Genomic DNA, 17329 nt, shown 5'->3' on the forward strand with positions numbered 1-17329 from the left:
GGGTCGCGACGGATGGCGGGTGTACGTGTGGAGAAAGCTAGAGACGCGTGAGGCAGGCGACGCGAACCGCTTCAGATTACATCACGGTGTCACGTTTCCTGGGGTTCGTCCGCGTGCTTGGCTGCTACATCATCCAGGAACACGGCTCTCGAACTTCGCCTTGGTTTCTCGAGTCAATGTTTCTGACCAAGAGTCTAACGCGAGCTGCTTCCTCTTTCATGGTCGAGTTGCAGCCGGGCTGCCTAGGCGGGCCGGGAGATCCAGCCCTGAAGCTTGACAGAACGACATGCTGTCAACGAAGCTCAACGGCTGCTTGAGCCGTAACGTTCTCATATTATGACCACACATACGACGATGCATTCATCCCCAGCATTTCTCTTTGCTCATCTAAACACCCCAGCACGCGACCACCGTTATCACCCCCGCCTATCTCCGACCAACAACGGCCCGGCTCCGTTATCTCACGTACTTCGATAGGCCAAACTACGCAAAACCACAAGTATATGATTACCTGAACATGTCCACGCTCGGCCCGCAATGGTGCATTGCGACAGCTTCGCACGCAATCCCAGCCTCGTGCGTTTGCAGCTTCCTAATCCGTCCCAGCCGCGTACCGTTACCAGTTATTGCTGTGGCTATCACCAGGGCGAGGAAGGCAGGGCGCAAACGCGGGATCCACCAAGCCGACTTCGGCTAGTATATAATCTGCACGATGAGCACTTGGAATGCGGCGCGTTGGCTTGGTGAGCTTGTTCTTCCTCCATCTTTTCGTCAATACTGTGCTGCTGCGAATATGGCACGCGGTTCGCTGGTCAAGTGCTTCACCGGCCTGTTGACGCTGCAGAGTGTCTTGGGTACTCCGGTCAAGAGCGGGGAGTCATGGCCCTCCGATTACCCTGCGCCGCCCATACTAGAGGACGGCCAGTTGGGCGCTGTTGCTTCGGAAAGTGATATTTGCAGTCACATCGGTATTGAATTGCTGAAGTTGGGTGGAAATGCTGCCGATGCCATGGTAGGTACTGTGGCATGTGTAGGCGTGGTCGGCATGTATCATTCAGGTGAGTATCTTTCAAACCTTTTGACTGAATTGTATTTTAACAACTACAGGCATCGGTGGAGGAGGATTCATGCTCGTCCGTGCACCAAACGGCACGTATGAGTTCATTGACTTCCGTGAAACAGCCCCAGCCGCTGCATTTGAAGACATGTACAAAAACAACGAAGACGCCAGTATCAACGGCGGTCTCGCATCTGGTGTCCCTGGTGAACTCCGTGGTCTTCAACATCTTCACGAAAACTACGGAGTCCTGCCATGGTCCACTGTCCTCACCCCAGCTGTCAAGGTTGCCAGGAATGGCTGGAGAGTCAACGAAGATCTCGTAAAATACATGGTCTCCGCGACCTCCTCATCCAACTTCCTAGTCGACGATCTCGAGTTTGCTCTTGATTTCGCGCCCAAAGGACGCCTCCTCCAGCTCAACGATACCATCACGCGGAAGCGCTATGCCGACACGCTCGAAACCATTGCCCAGAATGGTCCAGACGCATTCTACAACGGCCCCATAGCAGAAGCCACAATCCGTGCTCTGCAGGCGGCCAACGGAACCATGACGCTGGCCGACCTCTCCAACTACACAGTCGCCATCCGCAAGCCCTCCACGATAACCTACCGGGACTACAAGCTCACAGCCTGCAGCGCGCCCTCAGGCGGCGAAGTCGCCCTCGCAACACTCAAAATCATGGAAGGCTACTCCCACGTCGGCGACCCTTCAAACATCAACCTAACCACGCACCGCCTAGACGAAAGCATGCGATTTGCCTACGGCATGCGCGCCGAACTAGGCGACCCCCTCTTCCTCTCAGGCATAGACACATACCAAGAGCAAATGCTATCCGAAGCCACAGCCAAGGAAATCCGATCCAAGATCTCCGACACCAAAACGTTCGACGTGTCGTACTACGACCCCGCTGGCCTGGAATCCCTCGAGACACCCGGAACGAGCCACATCGTTACCGCGGACAAGAGCGGCATGGCCGTTACACTGACGACGACGGTGAACCTGCTCTTCGGAAGCAAGCTCGTCGTTCCTGAAACCGGTGTCATCATGAACAACGAGATGAACGATTTCAGCATCCCAAACACAACGAACGCGTTCGGATACATCCCCTCACCAGCCAACTTCATCCGTCCCGGAAAACGCCCTCTATCCTCCATCTCGCCCGTCATTGTCGAGCACCTCAACTCCTCGTCCATCGCTAGTGCGTTCTACGTGGCTATTGGCGCAGCGGGGGGTAGTCGCATCATCACGGCTACGATCCAGAATCTGCTTCATATCCTCGATGGGGAGATGACGACGGCGGAGGCGCTGGCCGAACCGCGGATTCACGATCAGTTGGTGCCGGCGCAGGTCAGCTTTGAGTATGGGTTTGATAATGGGACTACGGCTTTCTTGAAGGGGCTGGGCAGTAATGTTACGTGGGTTGCGCCGGGGTCGAGTACCGCGCAGGGTCTGAGGCGCTTGACGAATGGCACTTTTGAGGCGGCGGGTGAGCCCAGGCAGAAGAATAGTGGTGGGTTTGTCGTTTAGACAGGCTCTGGGGTGGGGGTGATGTTATGGCTGTACGGTACCTATGCGTCATGGACAATCTCAAGTACTGATGAGACTCCTCTACATGGACGTTCACTGCACATAGTCTGGTGATGGTCTTTACAGTATCTTTTGTAATCTTTTGTACAAATACATCAGCTCGACACGAGCGGCTATCGACCTAACGTTACCCAAGCTAACACAAGGTCTCTTACTAGCACGTCCTCTCATAACATCGATATCGCATGGAACGAAGAAATAACACCAGGAATTTTACAGTGTAGACAACAGAATTAGGGGAAAGTGGGCAGGATGGTTTACCTGAGAATAAGACAGACAGCGCGGGTCTACCCATGGCTTGGAGCCCGCCCATCACAAGAGTGGTTGGTTTGGATATCGCAATCGCATCAAGGCTTTTTGCCTCGACGTGACGTACGGAAAGCTGACCAGACATTACTTGGGGCGCAGGATTCGAATATGGAAAGCTCGGGTGAATGGGGATGGTCACACCTCGTCTGGGCCGTACCGTCAGTCAAGCAACGAGAAAGGGCATCGAAGAGGCGCATACCAAGTTACTATCGCACTCCTAGAAGCGGCTTCGGTGACCAGGCTTTTGAGGCACAGGAGGAGCAGTAGCGGCGTCTTCGATCTGCTTTGCACTGTATTGAACACGCAATGTCAGCAAGCATAATGAGAGGACGAGAATCGTGGTGTATTACGTTTTCTAGTGATCGTGCAGGTGCAGGAAATGGTAAATACTAAAAAGTTCAAGAAGGGGTATGATAGACACTAGAGAGTCATGGTTCGACCAGCAGCGCGCATCGCAGTTTCGCTGTGCTGGGGAGACCTAAAGCACAACTACTTGCGCTGACGTTTGTTTGCTGCATTGTGAGGCTGTCCTTTACGTTTCTTCTGGGATGGGAGTTGGGAGGGGTCGCTCTTAGCAGATGATACATACCCGTTGACGTCCTTATCCAGCTGCATGTACTCCTCGGCTGCGTCCTTGCCACCACGATCCATCAAATAAGCCATGTAGTAGTGGGAGAGCTCCATTGAGACGTCTGAGGAGAAGCGTCCCTTGGTGCGCATCAGCTCGTGCACTGCCTTTATGCGGGTATGGCCCTCTTCCTGATCGGGTGAGGGTTGTGCGATCTCGAATTCAAGATATTTGACCCAGAACTCGCGCGAGTCCAGGAATCGCTCGTGCTTGTCCTTGAACACTTGGCGTGCCTCGTCGACGCTGCCCTTGCACTGCCAGAGTATGCGTGCCTGCTCAGCAGCTAGTATGCCACCGATGTGGTTGTTTGAGCGACCGATGTGCTCTTCTAGGAGGCGGACGGCCGCATCGTTGCCTTCGTGGCGTCGCTCTACTCCGGCTAGAGCAATGAGAGTCTCGGTGTTTTCGGGGGCTTCGTCGAGGATGGCCAGGTAGATATCGCGTGCGACAGAAGTACGGCCCAGCTTCTCCTCGAATCGCGCCCAGTTCAGACGTACCTCAGGAGCCGAGATTGGTACGAATATGCAGCTAGCCCTCATGTAGATTATCCTTGTGTTCTCTGCATATTCTTTGCCCTGTGAAAACATCCAGCGGGCGTAACGCAGCCAGAACTCGTCGTAGAGCGCGCAAGCAACGAGGCAGCGCTCGTACAGGAAAGAAGTGCGCTCAAAGTTACCCTGCTTCTCCTCATACTCTAGGTACTTGCGCCAGTTCTCAAGCTCGGCATCTTCGAGCTCTGTGACGTGGAAGTAAGCCCGCTTGATGGTTTGCTCAAAAGTCCAGCGGTTGGTCACCTCCTGCTGTGTCTTTCCATATGCGGTGTAGTAGTGCTCGTGGATCTTGTTGCGCAGCTGCCGTTCGATCTCAAGCGCTGGCTTCTCTGGTTGTCCTTGGTTCTCCAGCTGGATCGCCTTGTTCATCTCCTCGAGGGTATCGGGGTCGACTAGCTCATCGACTGGTCGGCTATTAAGCAGGACGGAGAACTTCTCGAAGTATCGGGCGAATTGGTAGATGGGCAGGTGTAGAACACGGCTGTAAATTTTGGTGACATTGGTTGGCTCGCCGATGCGCTCTTCAAACTCGATGTATTTGTCCCAGAACGGGTGGCTCTGGAAGTCGAGACCAACGAAATGGGCACCGCGCTCGAACAGACTATTAGGTCAGCATGTTGAAAGCAAGTATGGGGAGGGATAGGAGGGGGTGATCTTGCAAAGTAACCTCTCATGCCATCAGAGGACGGCAATGCCATCGACTTCAGAACTCTAGCGTACGATCTCGCTCTTTCGTGGGGCATGTTGTAACGGGGCAGTAAGAGGGTGCATCAAATGGCATGCAACGAAACTGTGTCAGGTCTGCAGGCGCAACGCCAGGCTGCGCCAGACTTGCCGCTGGCTACGGCGAGATTGAGCCTGCGAATCGGGAGGAGGGAAGGGGAGGAAAGGCAAGACTTACTCTCGGATGATGTCGTTGTCGTGCGATGTGTCCATCTTGAAGGTGCAGTAGTTGGCCCACAGGTCGACCGAGGGTGTGATGCACGAGACACCGCGCTCGTAGACCATCTCGGCCGTCTCGGTGCCGCCAATGGAGAACTCGAGGTCTGCATACTTCTTCCAGTATCCGAAGAAGAGCGGGAACTTGGTTAGGAAGCAGTCGTACACGTTGCGCACCAGTTCGATGGCGGATGGGCTGGAGTTGCGGGTGACGCCGCCCTCGAGGTCAGAGGCGCGAGTGACGAGCGCTTCCCATCTCTCAAAGTCGTCTTCGTTCTCTACCTACAGCATGGGTTAGCACGTGGTCGCGGTCAGGTGGGGCAGTACTCACGACCGCGCTGAGAAGCTTGTTGATCTCACCCGCAGCTTCCTCGCCCGTGTAGTGTATCTGGGCAATGCTGCCGCGTCCGGTGGTGAGCATTTTGTCGCGCGTCAATCGGTGCCGGTGGGTTGTGTCTCGTGATCGGGGGTGAGAGGAGTGCGACGGAGGGTGACGGGGAGCTGGACGTGTTGGGGGCTTTGCGACAGTACCGTGGGAGCGTCGAAGTTGCGCCTGAGATCGCGTCGGCAACTTTCGTCAGCGACGCCCTCTAGCGCCTTGGTACGTGCAGCGATCTTCACCTAGTCTGCAGCCACCATGTGCAGTTACGCTGCTGATTTACTCAGTCACCGGCAAGTATATTTGAGGATTGCATCTCCTACACATTGGCCTTTGTCGCTTTCACTCGTTGTTGAGGTGCCCACATCATGTTGAGACATTCACTGTGTACATCACCATGCTGCGTTCACTATATCTTGGCAGTGATGATGATGGGAATATCGCTCTCGATAATTCCAACTAGAATGAATTCTCGCAGCGGCAGAAAGCCACTAAGGTATCACTTTCATAAAGGGCTACATCGACCCTGTGACTAACACAACGCACCCATGCTACATCTTGATGCGCCCGTAGATTCATCCACGACAGTACTCATATGGCACTCTCCTCTTTCAAGAACGGGGCTGTCTCGTTGACCGCAAACGAAAACGGGCTCTTTCCCACCTCCGGGCTTCGTGGACTTATCGGTAGTGCAAACAGCCCGTCGTCCTTGTCGTCTTCATCTGCAGGTCCAGGGGGGTCCCGTGACTGGAACATGGGCGCAGGGCCGGATAGAGCATTCAGTGAACCCATCATGCCAGCGCCTTGCTGCTCTGTAATGAACTGCGGCGGAGCCTGGGGGACGACCTTGCGAGGTGGCGCTGCAGGCTCAGACTGCGGTTGCTGTGGAGGTTTCGCCGCAAGTGCCGACGGGTTGGCTCCCTTGAAGACGGAAAAGGAGCTAATGGCGATGTCTGAGGACTCAGGTGAGAGAGGGTTGGAGAAGCCCGGCGTGCTGCTGCTCGGTGTGAGGTCTCGCTCGCTCGTGCCCAGTCGCAGGCCCGCCAGCTTGTCCATCAGCCTGCCTCCGCCTGGAGATCGTGGGCTAGCTGGACCCTTCATCGGGGCTAACGTCGGCTCCCCCAACGAGATGCTCAGGCCGGCTGGTTTGGCATTGACGCCAAACGTTGATTCGATCCACTCCTTCTCCTGCACCACCATGAGCAGGCCAATGCCCTCGACGTTGTTGCGCGATTCGGCCTCGATCTCTTTCTGCAGGACCTGTAACCGCTTCTTGGCCCAGATGGTGTGCAGCACGCCCTTCTTGCCGGCTGCACGCGCGGAGGCTCCGAGTTCCGGCGGAAACAGGGCGGGCAGAGGGTTGGTGTGCCAGACCACAGGCGATATACTAGCGTCCTGGGGCCGTAGCGTGAGTGTGACGCTGGTGGGCACCGCAACGCCCGGAGGCAGCAGGAAATACATGCGGTTCACGTCGTTGGCAGGCTGGTCGTCGGCCGGCAGCACACGCGTGCTGCCGTCCCACGAGATGTGCCAGTCGCCGCGCACCCCGCGCGTCGTGTCGTCGTCCTCCCACTCTACCATGAGGATCTTGGTGCCCGTCGTGGCATTGGCGTGGCCCGCCTCGTATTCGTAGCGGGCAAGCGCGTTTGTGCTCGAGATGCTCGGCGACTCGACTTCATCCTTCGCTGGCTGCCGCGTGCTGGTGTCGAGCGAGGTGAAGGGAACTGGCGCTGGAGACGCCATGGCAAAGGTGGAGTTCGGATGTCGAGGGCGCGATGCAGGCGGCGCGGTGCAGTACGTCTATACAACTGGGTGGGGGCGGAATACGAGTCTAGGTGTTAATAACGGCCACGGCAAAATGGTAGTCTCTACGGGCCCGCACTCGACGGCGTGCAACGCGATGCAGTCGACAGAGCCTAGATGCTGCCCCCGCAACCTGCTTGCAACTGGGATGGCAAACTCGAAGCGGCCGTTGTGCTGGTCGTCTGTTGCTGTACGCGTCGACTTGCAGCGTCGCAGTCCGCCCCATGTTCTCGCTAAAATTAGAGGCCTCTCTTCAGCAGCAACCCTCTACAGCCAATCACCGTCACATATGCACCAAAGAGGCGTTGTAATCTTGAGCGATACGCTCGTTTCAGCTTCAATTCTCTCCTCCATCCATGGGCGCTCACTCGAGCCCCATCCAACTCTACTATACATGTTGGCGCCTGGGTGCTGCGCTAGCTTCCCATGCACTCCATGTGCCCCTTTCCAAACACGCCCCAGATTCGGCCGTGAAATCGTCACCCGTAAAGTCCCTCCAACGCCTTCCAGTCGATGCTGCTGCGCCCTAGAAATGCTGCATTGCTCCCGTGGAGCCAATGGTATCCAAATTACAAAAAGGGGGTATCGTAGTGAAGAAAATATATGCAAAGAAATAAGCAAAGCGCTTTTGTGGTTGTTGAAAGAGGTACGGCAAGCGACAGACGCAGAGAGAATGTAGTTCGCGAAGAGAAACACCAGACCAGGATGCATACCAGCAGAAGAGCCGGGCTTTTTAGATGAGTAAAAAGTCCCAGTTCTTCTGGCGCATCATGTCCCGCCAGTGGACACTCTGGGTGTTGCCCTTCGCGAGGTTGTCGTCGTTGACCTGCCATACCTCTTCCAAGAGGTTCTTGACTCGTCCGTACGAGCCAAAGTTAGCAGCCTCGCCCAAGAGGGCGGAGCGCTCAGCAAACATGCTGCGGAATCCTGACTGTTGCACCGAGACGGAGCCAGCGACCAAAAGGGGCCATACAAGGGAGCGGTCAAATCCGTCGGGTCCGGCAGGAATGTACTCCATAGCCTTGCAAAGGGCGCTGACCAGGTTGACGAATGTGGCGGATGTGCGGTCGAAGTCTGGCACTAGGCTGCACAAGTAGATCCGGGCGGCTAGACGGTACACTGCCGTCATGTTGCGGCGAAGCTGCCTTGGGAGAATCTCGCCGGTAGATGTGTAGGCGCTGTTGAGCGATCCCTGGGGAGGCTCAGTCAAGCTGATTTGCTCACCGAGGAGCTTGATGTGCGCGCAAAGCTGGACGACATCCATGTTCTCGTTCTTCAGCGCTTCGAGGCAAGCAATCTCCGAGATCAGGTACATGATGCGATCTTCACAGCCCATGAGTTCGGCGAGGCCAGATGATGCGTCAGCGATGAGCTTCTCGCGGTAGGTGTCAGCGAAAGATGGTGTCCTGCCCAGCATGGTAGCGCCGAGGATGTCGATCCAGGAAGCCAGTGTCATGTTGAAGGGAGGCTGAGCGTGTGCTTGTCCGTTCATCGCGATCATCTGCGCGGGAAGCTCGAGCCTGTGAACAAGGTTCTGGACTGCTTCGAAGTGGCCATGCCACGGGATGTCCATCAGGCCATCGTTGAATCGGCCGACTGAGCACTGGAAAAAGATCATACCAAGCGCGGCCTCGAGAGTCTGACCATGCTGGCTGTCGCTGTAGAGCGCCGCAGTGAGCTGCTGAACAGTCTCTCCGCGATGCCGTTGAATGTCTTGGTCGATCTCTTCTCCCACAAGTCCTTGAGTGGTCTTCATGTGTAGCGCAGATATGCTCATGCAGCAGTGTAGGTAAGCCTTGTTAGACTCCAGAGCTGGAATGATCACATCGCGCTGCGCAGCGCCGGGCTGGTTAGTCTCAAGAACCGGGAATGCTGTGGGCATGATGTTGTCGAGAAAGTGGCTGAGAAGATGGCGATCACAGTCTTCGACCTGAATGGAGGGCTGGTGTGATGGGCTGAAAGCACCGTAGGTAGTGTAGTCAAAGATGGGAAATTCGAGGGGCTCCTCAATGTACGATTCGCGGCGCTCGAAGTAATCTTTCTGGATCCAGTCGTCCGTGGGATAGATGTGAGCGGGCGGAGTTTGGTAGTGACTGTAGGATGACAGCGTGGAATCGCGACGAGTTGGAATGTCGTTGATGAACATTTGGCTCTCAGTCTTGATGTCGATGTCGTAAGGTACGTAGTGACCTGGGTGGGTGAAAGTCGGGGCGAACATTGGCGGAGGCATTGACGAGTTGTAGAAGTCGGGTGTGACAGTGGGGTTGAAGTTGTAGTCCAGCGAGTTCTGGGAGTCGACAGATGGCGCGCGAGTGCAGCTGACACCGTCTGAGAAGGTGTCGGCAGTTTGCATGGAATGGCACAGGCTTGGTGGTGTGTTGGTGCCCATTGCGCCGCTCTGTGCTGTCTTCTCATTAAGCTTGGTGCGCTTGATGATGTTCTTGATGACTTCTTTCTGAGTCCGCCTTTGTTCATTGTTGCTCCACCACATTGGCCTCTTGTATTCGCACTTGAGACCAAGGTGTTTGCAGGCGCGGCAAGATGGTTTGCCCTCATCACACTTCTTCCGTCGCAGGCGACATGTGAAGCACCCTGCAGAGCTCCCGTTAGTCAACCGTCCATGCGCAGGATCCCTGCATGTCATCGAAAGGGTGGTCCTTACCTGATCGTGAACGACGGTGCATTTTTGCTGCAGCTTGTTGCTTTGCTGCATTAGCAGCATTTGTAGTCCCTACCATGGTGGAGGACTGTTTGGTAGCGGATGGGGGAGCGGACGAGGAGGACATGGACGCTTGATGTACCCAGAGCGGTGGTATATGAGGAAAGCCAGTAAACAATGCGGCAATAACGACTAACGCGCGACGGGACGATTCGTAAGGGACAGGATGGCAGGGCTCGACCGGGCTGCTCGTAATTAAAGATGGGTATTCAAAGCCTGACCAGCGGGCTTGATGTGAAGGAAGGAGCGGAACCAAATTATGCGGTCTACCTGTTGCGTGGAGAAGTATTAGTGAAGGACATGTACCTTATATCTACCACGAACGGCAGAATGTTCACAAATATTGCTGAATCTATAATTGGAGTCCCTGCTATCAGGCCGGGTGGTCATCCAACGGGAGGGAGATGCGAACGCCATGCAGCACACGCACACGGCACACTGATTGGACGACTAGTCCTGGCGTGCAGCCTGATGTCGACATTTGGGGTCATTCTGTGCTCCCAGCTATTTTGGGGCTCTCTACCCGCCGCGCTAGAGCCAACAGCAGCACTTAGCGCGTATATCTCCACGGCTATCGATCGGCTTACTGGTCCCCGCAACGACTTTAGCAAGTTAAATGACCCATTTAGTACTGGAAGCATATTCCCATGTCGCCTTGAGAGTTTTTGCTGACCGGGGCCGTATGCCTTGATCCCCTCTTGTGCCAACCTCCTTGCGGGGCACTATCGAGGTGCGTCCAAGAGCGGCCTAGGAAGTACATGAAGCGGCTGCGATAAGTGGCCGGCCCGGACGTTACTGGTGGCCTTGTGCAGTGTGCAGATCCCGTACTGCAGTATGCCAAGTATGTAGATGATGGCATAGCATCTGCAAGTCCCATGTACGTGGTGTATTGGTACCTGCCCGCGTGTCGACACCAACAGAGGTACAGCGACTCGTGGTCCCACGAGATGCGGCTGCTACTCGAATCTATTCGCCTGTACTACGTTCAGCCAGAACGTTCGGGCTTTTGCGGGCAGAGTCACGCAGACTCGAGGCGGCCCAATTCGCGTGCACGCTGTCGTGATCATTTCCACAGCGGGACTTGACCAGCTAGTAGCTAGGCGAACGAAAACGTAGACCGCATTGTCGACCAAACACGGCAGGTCGGTTGATGGTGTTTTCCCGAGCTACGCGGTAGAGGACAACCTTGGAAGTAGAGTGGGTGAGCCTTCGAGTAACGCGGCGAGTTAGCATGGTACGACAGGCAGTGGCATCCAGTCAGCGTGCGCTCCCACGCGAAGCAAGTCGCTTGTGCATGTTGACGGGGTTGGAATTTGCAGGACAAGCTTTCTCTAGTGAAGCTGTGTATCCAATGACAGCATCCATCGTCCTAGCTTACACTGCGGGGCAAGCCACCGGCAAGGAAATCTCGGTGGGTGACAGGGAAGGGCCGCTGCTAAGTATAGGCCCTTAATTATGTTGCCGGCTCAAAGTAAATGCCCATAATTAGTCGACCTTCGTCATGCCTGCAAGACAGGTGAAGCGAGACCCGTTCGGGATGTGATACCACCTGCTAGACGTGCGATTGGTTACCGACAATCACAATCAATACTTGGTAGTCCACGAATGGCCCTCTAGCGACTAGGTACCTCTTCGGACGGTTGGGCATGCACGGGATTGCTCACCTGACAATGCGCATTCATGCTTTGGCCGTCATGTTCCCGCTGAAAGCCGCTATCGTTCCCCGGTATCTGGATATGATACTGCCTTCCATGCATCCTGTTGGATTCCTTGGGGTGATGAAGATGAGGCGGATTAGATTGAGATGGCCAATCTGGCCAACGGCACAATTGGACAATTTCATCGCTCGCTTTCGGGCACCACTTGTGGTAGTGGTGATGAAAATCTAACCGGGTCTTGAGCGCCATGCGCAGAGCTTTCGGAGCCGGATGCTCACGAGCAGTTTGTGACTCTTCGTAATGCACGGAAATGTGGGACGGTAGCCGTTCTGCTGGTATTTCACGAACTATGCAGCACGTAGCACAAGAGAAAGAAATTCTGTTCAGCTTGGCGCGGTTCATCGAGGTTGCTGGGGAGCATGCTTGATGCTTGCACAACTTGCGGTCTGGTAGTCTGGTCGTGGGAAGTCGTCTCCGCACGCTGATTCGCCTTTGGCATCCACGCTTCAACGAGGCCATGGTGATAGTGGAACACCAGACTCAAAAGATGCGGCTGGCCGCAGGACCACTCAGTCACGGGGTCGTGGTGAAGGAGCTCTGCGAGCGACCGTTGGTCGGCAAGGTAATGAAGGTCCCATGGCGAGCCGTCGTGGATGGGCTAGGTGCTAGGTGGTGGTGTGCAACGGTCGGAGCGGCGGTCTGGCATGGCATCGCAACGGTAGCAGATAACCGGTGGGCCACTGGGGACGCTTGTGGGATGAGTCAAGGTTCGGGGGATTGTGCTAGCACGCTGATTGTGCTAGCATCCAGGTCGCACGACAACGCAAAAGACATCGAGGTAGGTCCGACGGGCAGGAGAGTGCTCGCACTGCTCGGAAAACGCGACTACAGCGATGACGACAGGCTGGTGTGCTCGAGTCGGCGGCGGCGCGCACGGCTGCAGGCTGCACACAGCCGTCGAGCACGGAACGCATCCGCATGTGATATGGTTGTGCCAATATCGCTTGCTGCATGTCGCTGATGAGGCTGTCGGCTAGCGACCTCAACCAGCCACAGTCCTGGGACCCAGTCGACGCTCCGAACCGAAGCTTCACCGACACCGCGCAGCAGAGGCTCGACGGTCAAGTGACACTCAAAATGACCTGCCATGACTTGGTCGCGGTGGCGGTGGTGATGCGACTGGACGAAAAACATCCCGAGGTACGTACTCTGGGGCTGCGCAGGCACCGCGAAGCAGCCAACAGCACGCGGGCACGGCATGGCCAGCTCAGATCGTCGTCGCATCTGCACTCGACAAGCGGCGACGCGATCCGCTGCCGTCGACCCTGATCCTGAGTGGATCCGTGACGGCCCTGGCCTCTTCATGCGTCTGGCCCGCGCTGCGAGGTATTAATGGCAGTTAATGTCCTTATCCAGCAGAATTAGCCCGCCAGCCAATCTGCAGCCCAGCGAATGGGGGCCGTCTCACGCCCTCTCAACGCTCGAGTCTAAGCGCCAGCCTAACCCTCGACCAGCATGCGGGCGGGAAAGGCCCGGATTCACATTGGCCGAGAAGCGGTGTCGCTCGTCGAGTCGATGGCCTCAGTGGCCGGCTTAAGCAGGCATGCGCTGTCTCGTGCAGCTGCGAAGTGTGATATTGTCGAACCACACTCCCCCACCGTCAACGGCGCCCAAGCAGCCTCTACAAAAGACCCTCAAGCGCTCTCCACCCGAAGGGTCCCTTTCTCCGTTTTCGATCGTTGTGCTGTTACTGTGTGTGTGCCATGCTCGCGACACTCGCCCGGAATAGTTGTTAGCAGCCTCCCGAACAACCAAATTCCCTCCCACAGAGCGTGTACGCTCCAAACCCGTGATCATGGTAAGCCAGACTCACAGTCCTCTTCGTGTGCGGTTCTAACATCCCGATCAGCAGGCCATGACACCCATCACACCTCTGGAGCCGGGCGTGGAAATGTTCGAACGAGGAAAGACACAGTCGTTCTTTTCCAATGCTCTAACGGCCCGCTCATCGCTAGAGCGCCCGGTTTCTCACATCAGTGTCGCATACACCGATATCGAGGATGATTCTAGCGAATTCGAGGAGTTCAGTGGCTCATCTGTATGTATATTCTGGCCCCCCACCATATGCGGCACTGACTTTCCAAAGAGCGACAACAGGCGAAGTCAAACAACGATTTCTACCTTTGAGGAAGTACAGACACCTGCGGAAGAAGTACGACCACAGTTCGCTTATTGGCCAGAACGGAAGTCAGTAGAAGGCCCCAGAGGACCACACCTCTTCCGCGCCTCAGTGTCATCCAGCGACTTTCCGTTTGACGAGGGCCAAGTAATGCAGATGTCGCCTCTCCTGCCAAAAGAAACCCCACTTCGTCTTCCAACCTCCTTCCGAGAGGCCACTCCCGAAACCATTGTCCCCCAGAGAGAGTACAACAATATCGCTCTCGCCGTTGCCCACTTGGACAACGCTGAAGTGCGCGCCTGGACTTCCAAAGACGTTGCTACCTGGATGTATCAGAACGGATTTGAAGACGACGTAATTGACAAGTTCATGGAGCACGACATCTCCGGTGCGGTACTCCTGGATCTGCAGTTCGACGACCTGAAGGAGTTGGAGATTCAGTCCTTTGGCAAGAGACACCAACTGTGGAACCAGATCGATTCCCTGCGCACTGCCGACGGGCTGATGTCGCCAACTGCCCCAGCAGCCATCCCGACTCCTTTCGAAGACATTGAACGACCATGCACAGAGGCACGAAACAGGTCCAAGAGCAAGGGCCGGAAAGCTAGTCGACGCGACAAGTTGCGAGGGAACCACATGACAGACGATGTCATCACACCTGCGCATTCCGTCTCCATTGTAGCGATTGAACAGCTGCTTCCCAAGCCACACGTGTGCGCAAAGGGTGAACGATGCGCCAAATGGAGGAAGCAACAACGGCAACTTGCCAGACTTCAACAGGAACACGGCTTCCCGATCTCGCCCGAGAAAGGTGGTCATATCTTCATCGCGGGTGATCCAGGCAACCCCCAAACAGCGTCCCACGCTGTCGAGAACGTCCACCGCCCGAACTCAGAAGCTACCCCTTCTGTTGTGGTGCCCTCTGTCGTAGCATCGTCCGACGTCCTCGGGCCTGGCCAGCTACCTGATTTCAGTCTTCAAGACCTAGAGAAGTTCGAGCAACGCGACCCGCAAGACAATGTGCGACAGTTCCTCACCCTACAAGGCCAGCAGCAGCCCTTTGTCAGCGCTACTCCCATCGAGGCTCCTCCAACCCCGCCTACAGAATCATACCCACCTCGTCCCTTCTTGGTGATACCACAGCAATCGCACTACCCGCAGGTTTCAGCCTTTTCTGCATCTACATCGGCGCATACAACAAAGTCTTTCGATCCGTTCAGTCGCTCACCCTCAACTCCAGCTCTACACCCCCCAGAGTTCATGCCAGCACCTCACTCAAACCTCAAGAGCCTTCCAAAACTGACGATTCCTCCCGCACGTTCAATGTCTGCCCAACCGGCTGGTAACCCACGCCAAGGAGTCCCAGTACAACAGTACCTCGCACCCGACACCGCATTCTCGCCATGTAGGACAGCGTCACCAGGTGGCGTCTACCGGTTCGGCACGCCCTTCTCCGAGATGGACGTTCCTGTGACTGCTGTGCAACAGGAGCCACTTAGTCGCGACACAAGCCAGTCCGTGCCTCCGAACATGCAGTACCAGCCCCAAATCCAAAGAGTTGGATCGCGTCACGACCGAAGACGCCCCTCGTTGCCCATGCCGGCGCTTGCTGAGGACCGCGTGTTCAGCCCAACCGCCCACTCAGATGACGACACCCTGCGCGGAACCATTTTTGACGACTCGGTCAGTACTAGCGACAGCGCTGGCTCGTCGCCGCTCAAGACTACCCAGCCATTCGCCAGCGAAGCTAGTGACACGATTGCGCCTTTGCACAAGGGAGGCTTTGTGTACAAGGGAGTAAACCACCACGGATGGATGAAGAAGCGCCGCACGAAGCTCCTGCGTCACGAATGGCAAGACCACCACTTCCGCCTCCAGGGCACACAGCTAGCTATGCATCCCAATGAGCTACCATCTTCATCCGCACTGCAGACGATCGACGTGGACGACTACGCAGTAGCATGCTCATCGATCGCTTCCAACAAGCTCTCTGCCAAGTTCAAGGCCCTGAAGCTCTCCTCGGGTCATCACAAGGAGAAGTCAGCTGCTTCTACTCCTGCCTTTGAGTTCCAGCTTGTGCCTGCCGCACCTGGCAAAGGCGATGTCAAGAAGGTGATGCCCAACGGCAAGGTCCAGCACTTTGCTGTGACTACCAAAGACCAGCGAATTGACTGGATGCGTGAGCTCATGTTGGCTAAGGCCTTGAAGGCTAAGAGCGACGGCTACGAAGTCAATGTCAATGGCGCTAACATGTGATGGCTACACTTACATGGCCATCACACTTTCCTTTACTAGTCTGTTTTTGTTTTAATTGTTTATGGTCTAGCAAGCGAGCGTATGTTTTGTCGTCTTCTTGGTTTCCGCGCAATCTCCTCTTCCTCAGTCCGATCATGATCCGCTATTATACCCTTTCCGTTGTTCTTTTTGTTTTGCGCCATACTGCATGTTACTGTTATTTGTGTCTTCTCCCAATCCCTTGGAGGCAGCATATATTTACTTTCACTACTGCATACATCTAAAGACTTGGAACGCTGAGCGGGGCCGCAAGGTCAGGGAACATTGGTTATTTTTGGTTTGAACATGGTAATGTCTTGGTCATTTTGCTCGAGCGTGGAGGTCTTGCAACAATCACTCCTTCAATCGGGTGGTATTTTTGCTTTACTAAAAGCTGTCCTTATGTTGAGATGAAGTGAGATGGATGCAAATGTGGGGCGGGAAGGTGAAGGAACATCTAGGTACTATCCATGAATACGATTGAACGTCATACTACAAACTCTTCCTCTATCCAGCCATCGCCGTGCTTCCACGTATAGATACCACTTCATCACCGCCCTCCGAAACATCCATGCTCGTCACTTTCTTTAAAACACTCGGTCTCCGACGTTGTTCTCGTGGGGTCGCCCCGGCGGTGTGCGTTGTTCTCTCCCGGCCGACAGCAGCCCCATTACGAAACCACGTCGGCCCCCGACTACGTCAACCACGAATATAGTCAACGTATCCACATAATACCGCTAATTATGATCCATTACTTATTGTTCTTATTCCAAATTCTTTCCGTTGCTAAAATCAATCTTTTAAGGCCCTAAAACACACATTTCGTCTGGCCCGCTCGCTTGGTTTCGCGCATGAACCTCCATCACTCGCATGTGAAACGTCACCCGATATGTGACATGCTAAGCGATAATGTGCGATACGTTCAGCTCAATCGTTCGTTGACAAGGCATGTTGTTAAATGCCTTGGACGGTTAGGTTACCGCAGGGCTGGATTGGGCTGGGAAAGTGACAAATGTTTGATATTGCGATACTCATCAAATGACAGATTAAAGTTTTGAGTGTGGAGTTTTGGCAATATGACGGTCCGGCGACAGGGCATTCATTGGGATCTTGGAGATGTTTGTGTGACTTCGGTGAAACGGGATGATATTTATTGGAAACGAATATGCGAAATATCGACTTATTGGAGAGTGTCCGAGACTGTGGGGGGGGGGGGGGGGGGGGGGGGGGGGGGGCCGGAAA

General features: G+C 55.3%; 5 protein-coding genes across 5 annotated transcripts; 2 read left to right on the forward strand and 3 right to left on the reverse strand.

Annotated features, from left to right (window-relative positions):
• Positions 1-793: 793 nt before the first annotated feature.
• On the forward strand, positions 794-2588 carry J4E83_008745 (uncharacterized protein; the record flags this gene model as incomplete). Its single annotated transcript, XM_049335639.1, has 2 exons — positions 794-1058; positions 1108-2588. The coding sequence occupies 2 exons, from the start codon at positions 794-796 to the stop codon at positions 2586-2588; spliced, it is 1746 nt and encodes a 581-aa protein (XP_049185375.1).
• An 858-nt stretch (positions 2589-3446) lies between these two features.
• On the reverse strand, positions 3447-5496 carry J4E83_008746 (uncharacterized protein; the record flags this gene model as incomplete). Its single annotated transcript, XM_049335640.1, has 3 exons — positions 3447-4737; positions 5038-5357; positions 5407-5496. The coding sequence occupies 3 exons, from the start codon at positions 5494-5496 to the stop codon at positions 3447-3449; spliced, it is 1701 nt and encodes a 566-aa protein (XP_049185376.1).
• Positions 5497-6045: 549 nt separating this feature from the next.
• J4E83_008747 (uncharacterized protein) lies at positions 6046-7197 on the reverse strand (the record flags this gene model as incomplete). Its single annotated transcript, XM_049335641.1, has 1 exon — positions 6046-7197. The coding sequence occupies one exon, from the start codon at positions 7195-7197 to the stop codon at positions 6046-6048; it is 1152 nt and encodes a 383-aa protein (XP_049185377.1).
• Positions 7198-7990: 793 nt separating this feature from the next.
• J4E83_008748 (uncharacterized protein) lies at positions 7991-9995 on the reverse strand (the record flags this gene model as incomplete). Its single annotated transcript, XM_049335642.1, has 2 exons — positions 7991-9849; positions 9920-9995. 2 exons carry the CDS (start codon positions 9993-9995, stop codon positions 7991-7993), a joined length of 1935 nt encoding a protein of 644 aa, XP_049185378.1.
• A 3494-nt stretch (positions 9996-13489) lies between these two features.
• J4E83_008749 (uncharacterized protein) lies at positions 13490-16069 on the forward strand (the record flags this gene model as incomplete). Its single annotated transcript, XM_049335643.1, has 3 exons — positions 13490-13492; positions 13547-13732; positions 13781-16069. The coding sequence occupies 3 exons, from the start codon at positions 13490-13492 to the stop codon at positions 16067-16069; spliced, it is 2478 nt and encodes an 825-aa protein (XP_049185379.1).
• Between the last annotated feature and the right edge of the window lie 1260 nt (positions 16070-17329).

The sequence above is a fragment of the Alternaria metachromatica genome (genome assembly GCF_023757995.1).
Source record: "Alternaria metachromatica strain BMP 0045 chromosome Unknown scaffold_26, whole genome shotgun sequence".
Lineage (NCBI taxonomy): Eukaryota > Fungi > Ascomycota > Dothideomycetes > Pleosporales > Pleosporaceae > Alternaria > Alternaria metachromatica.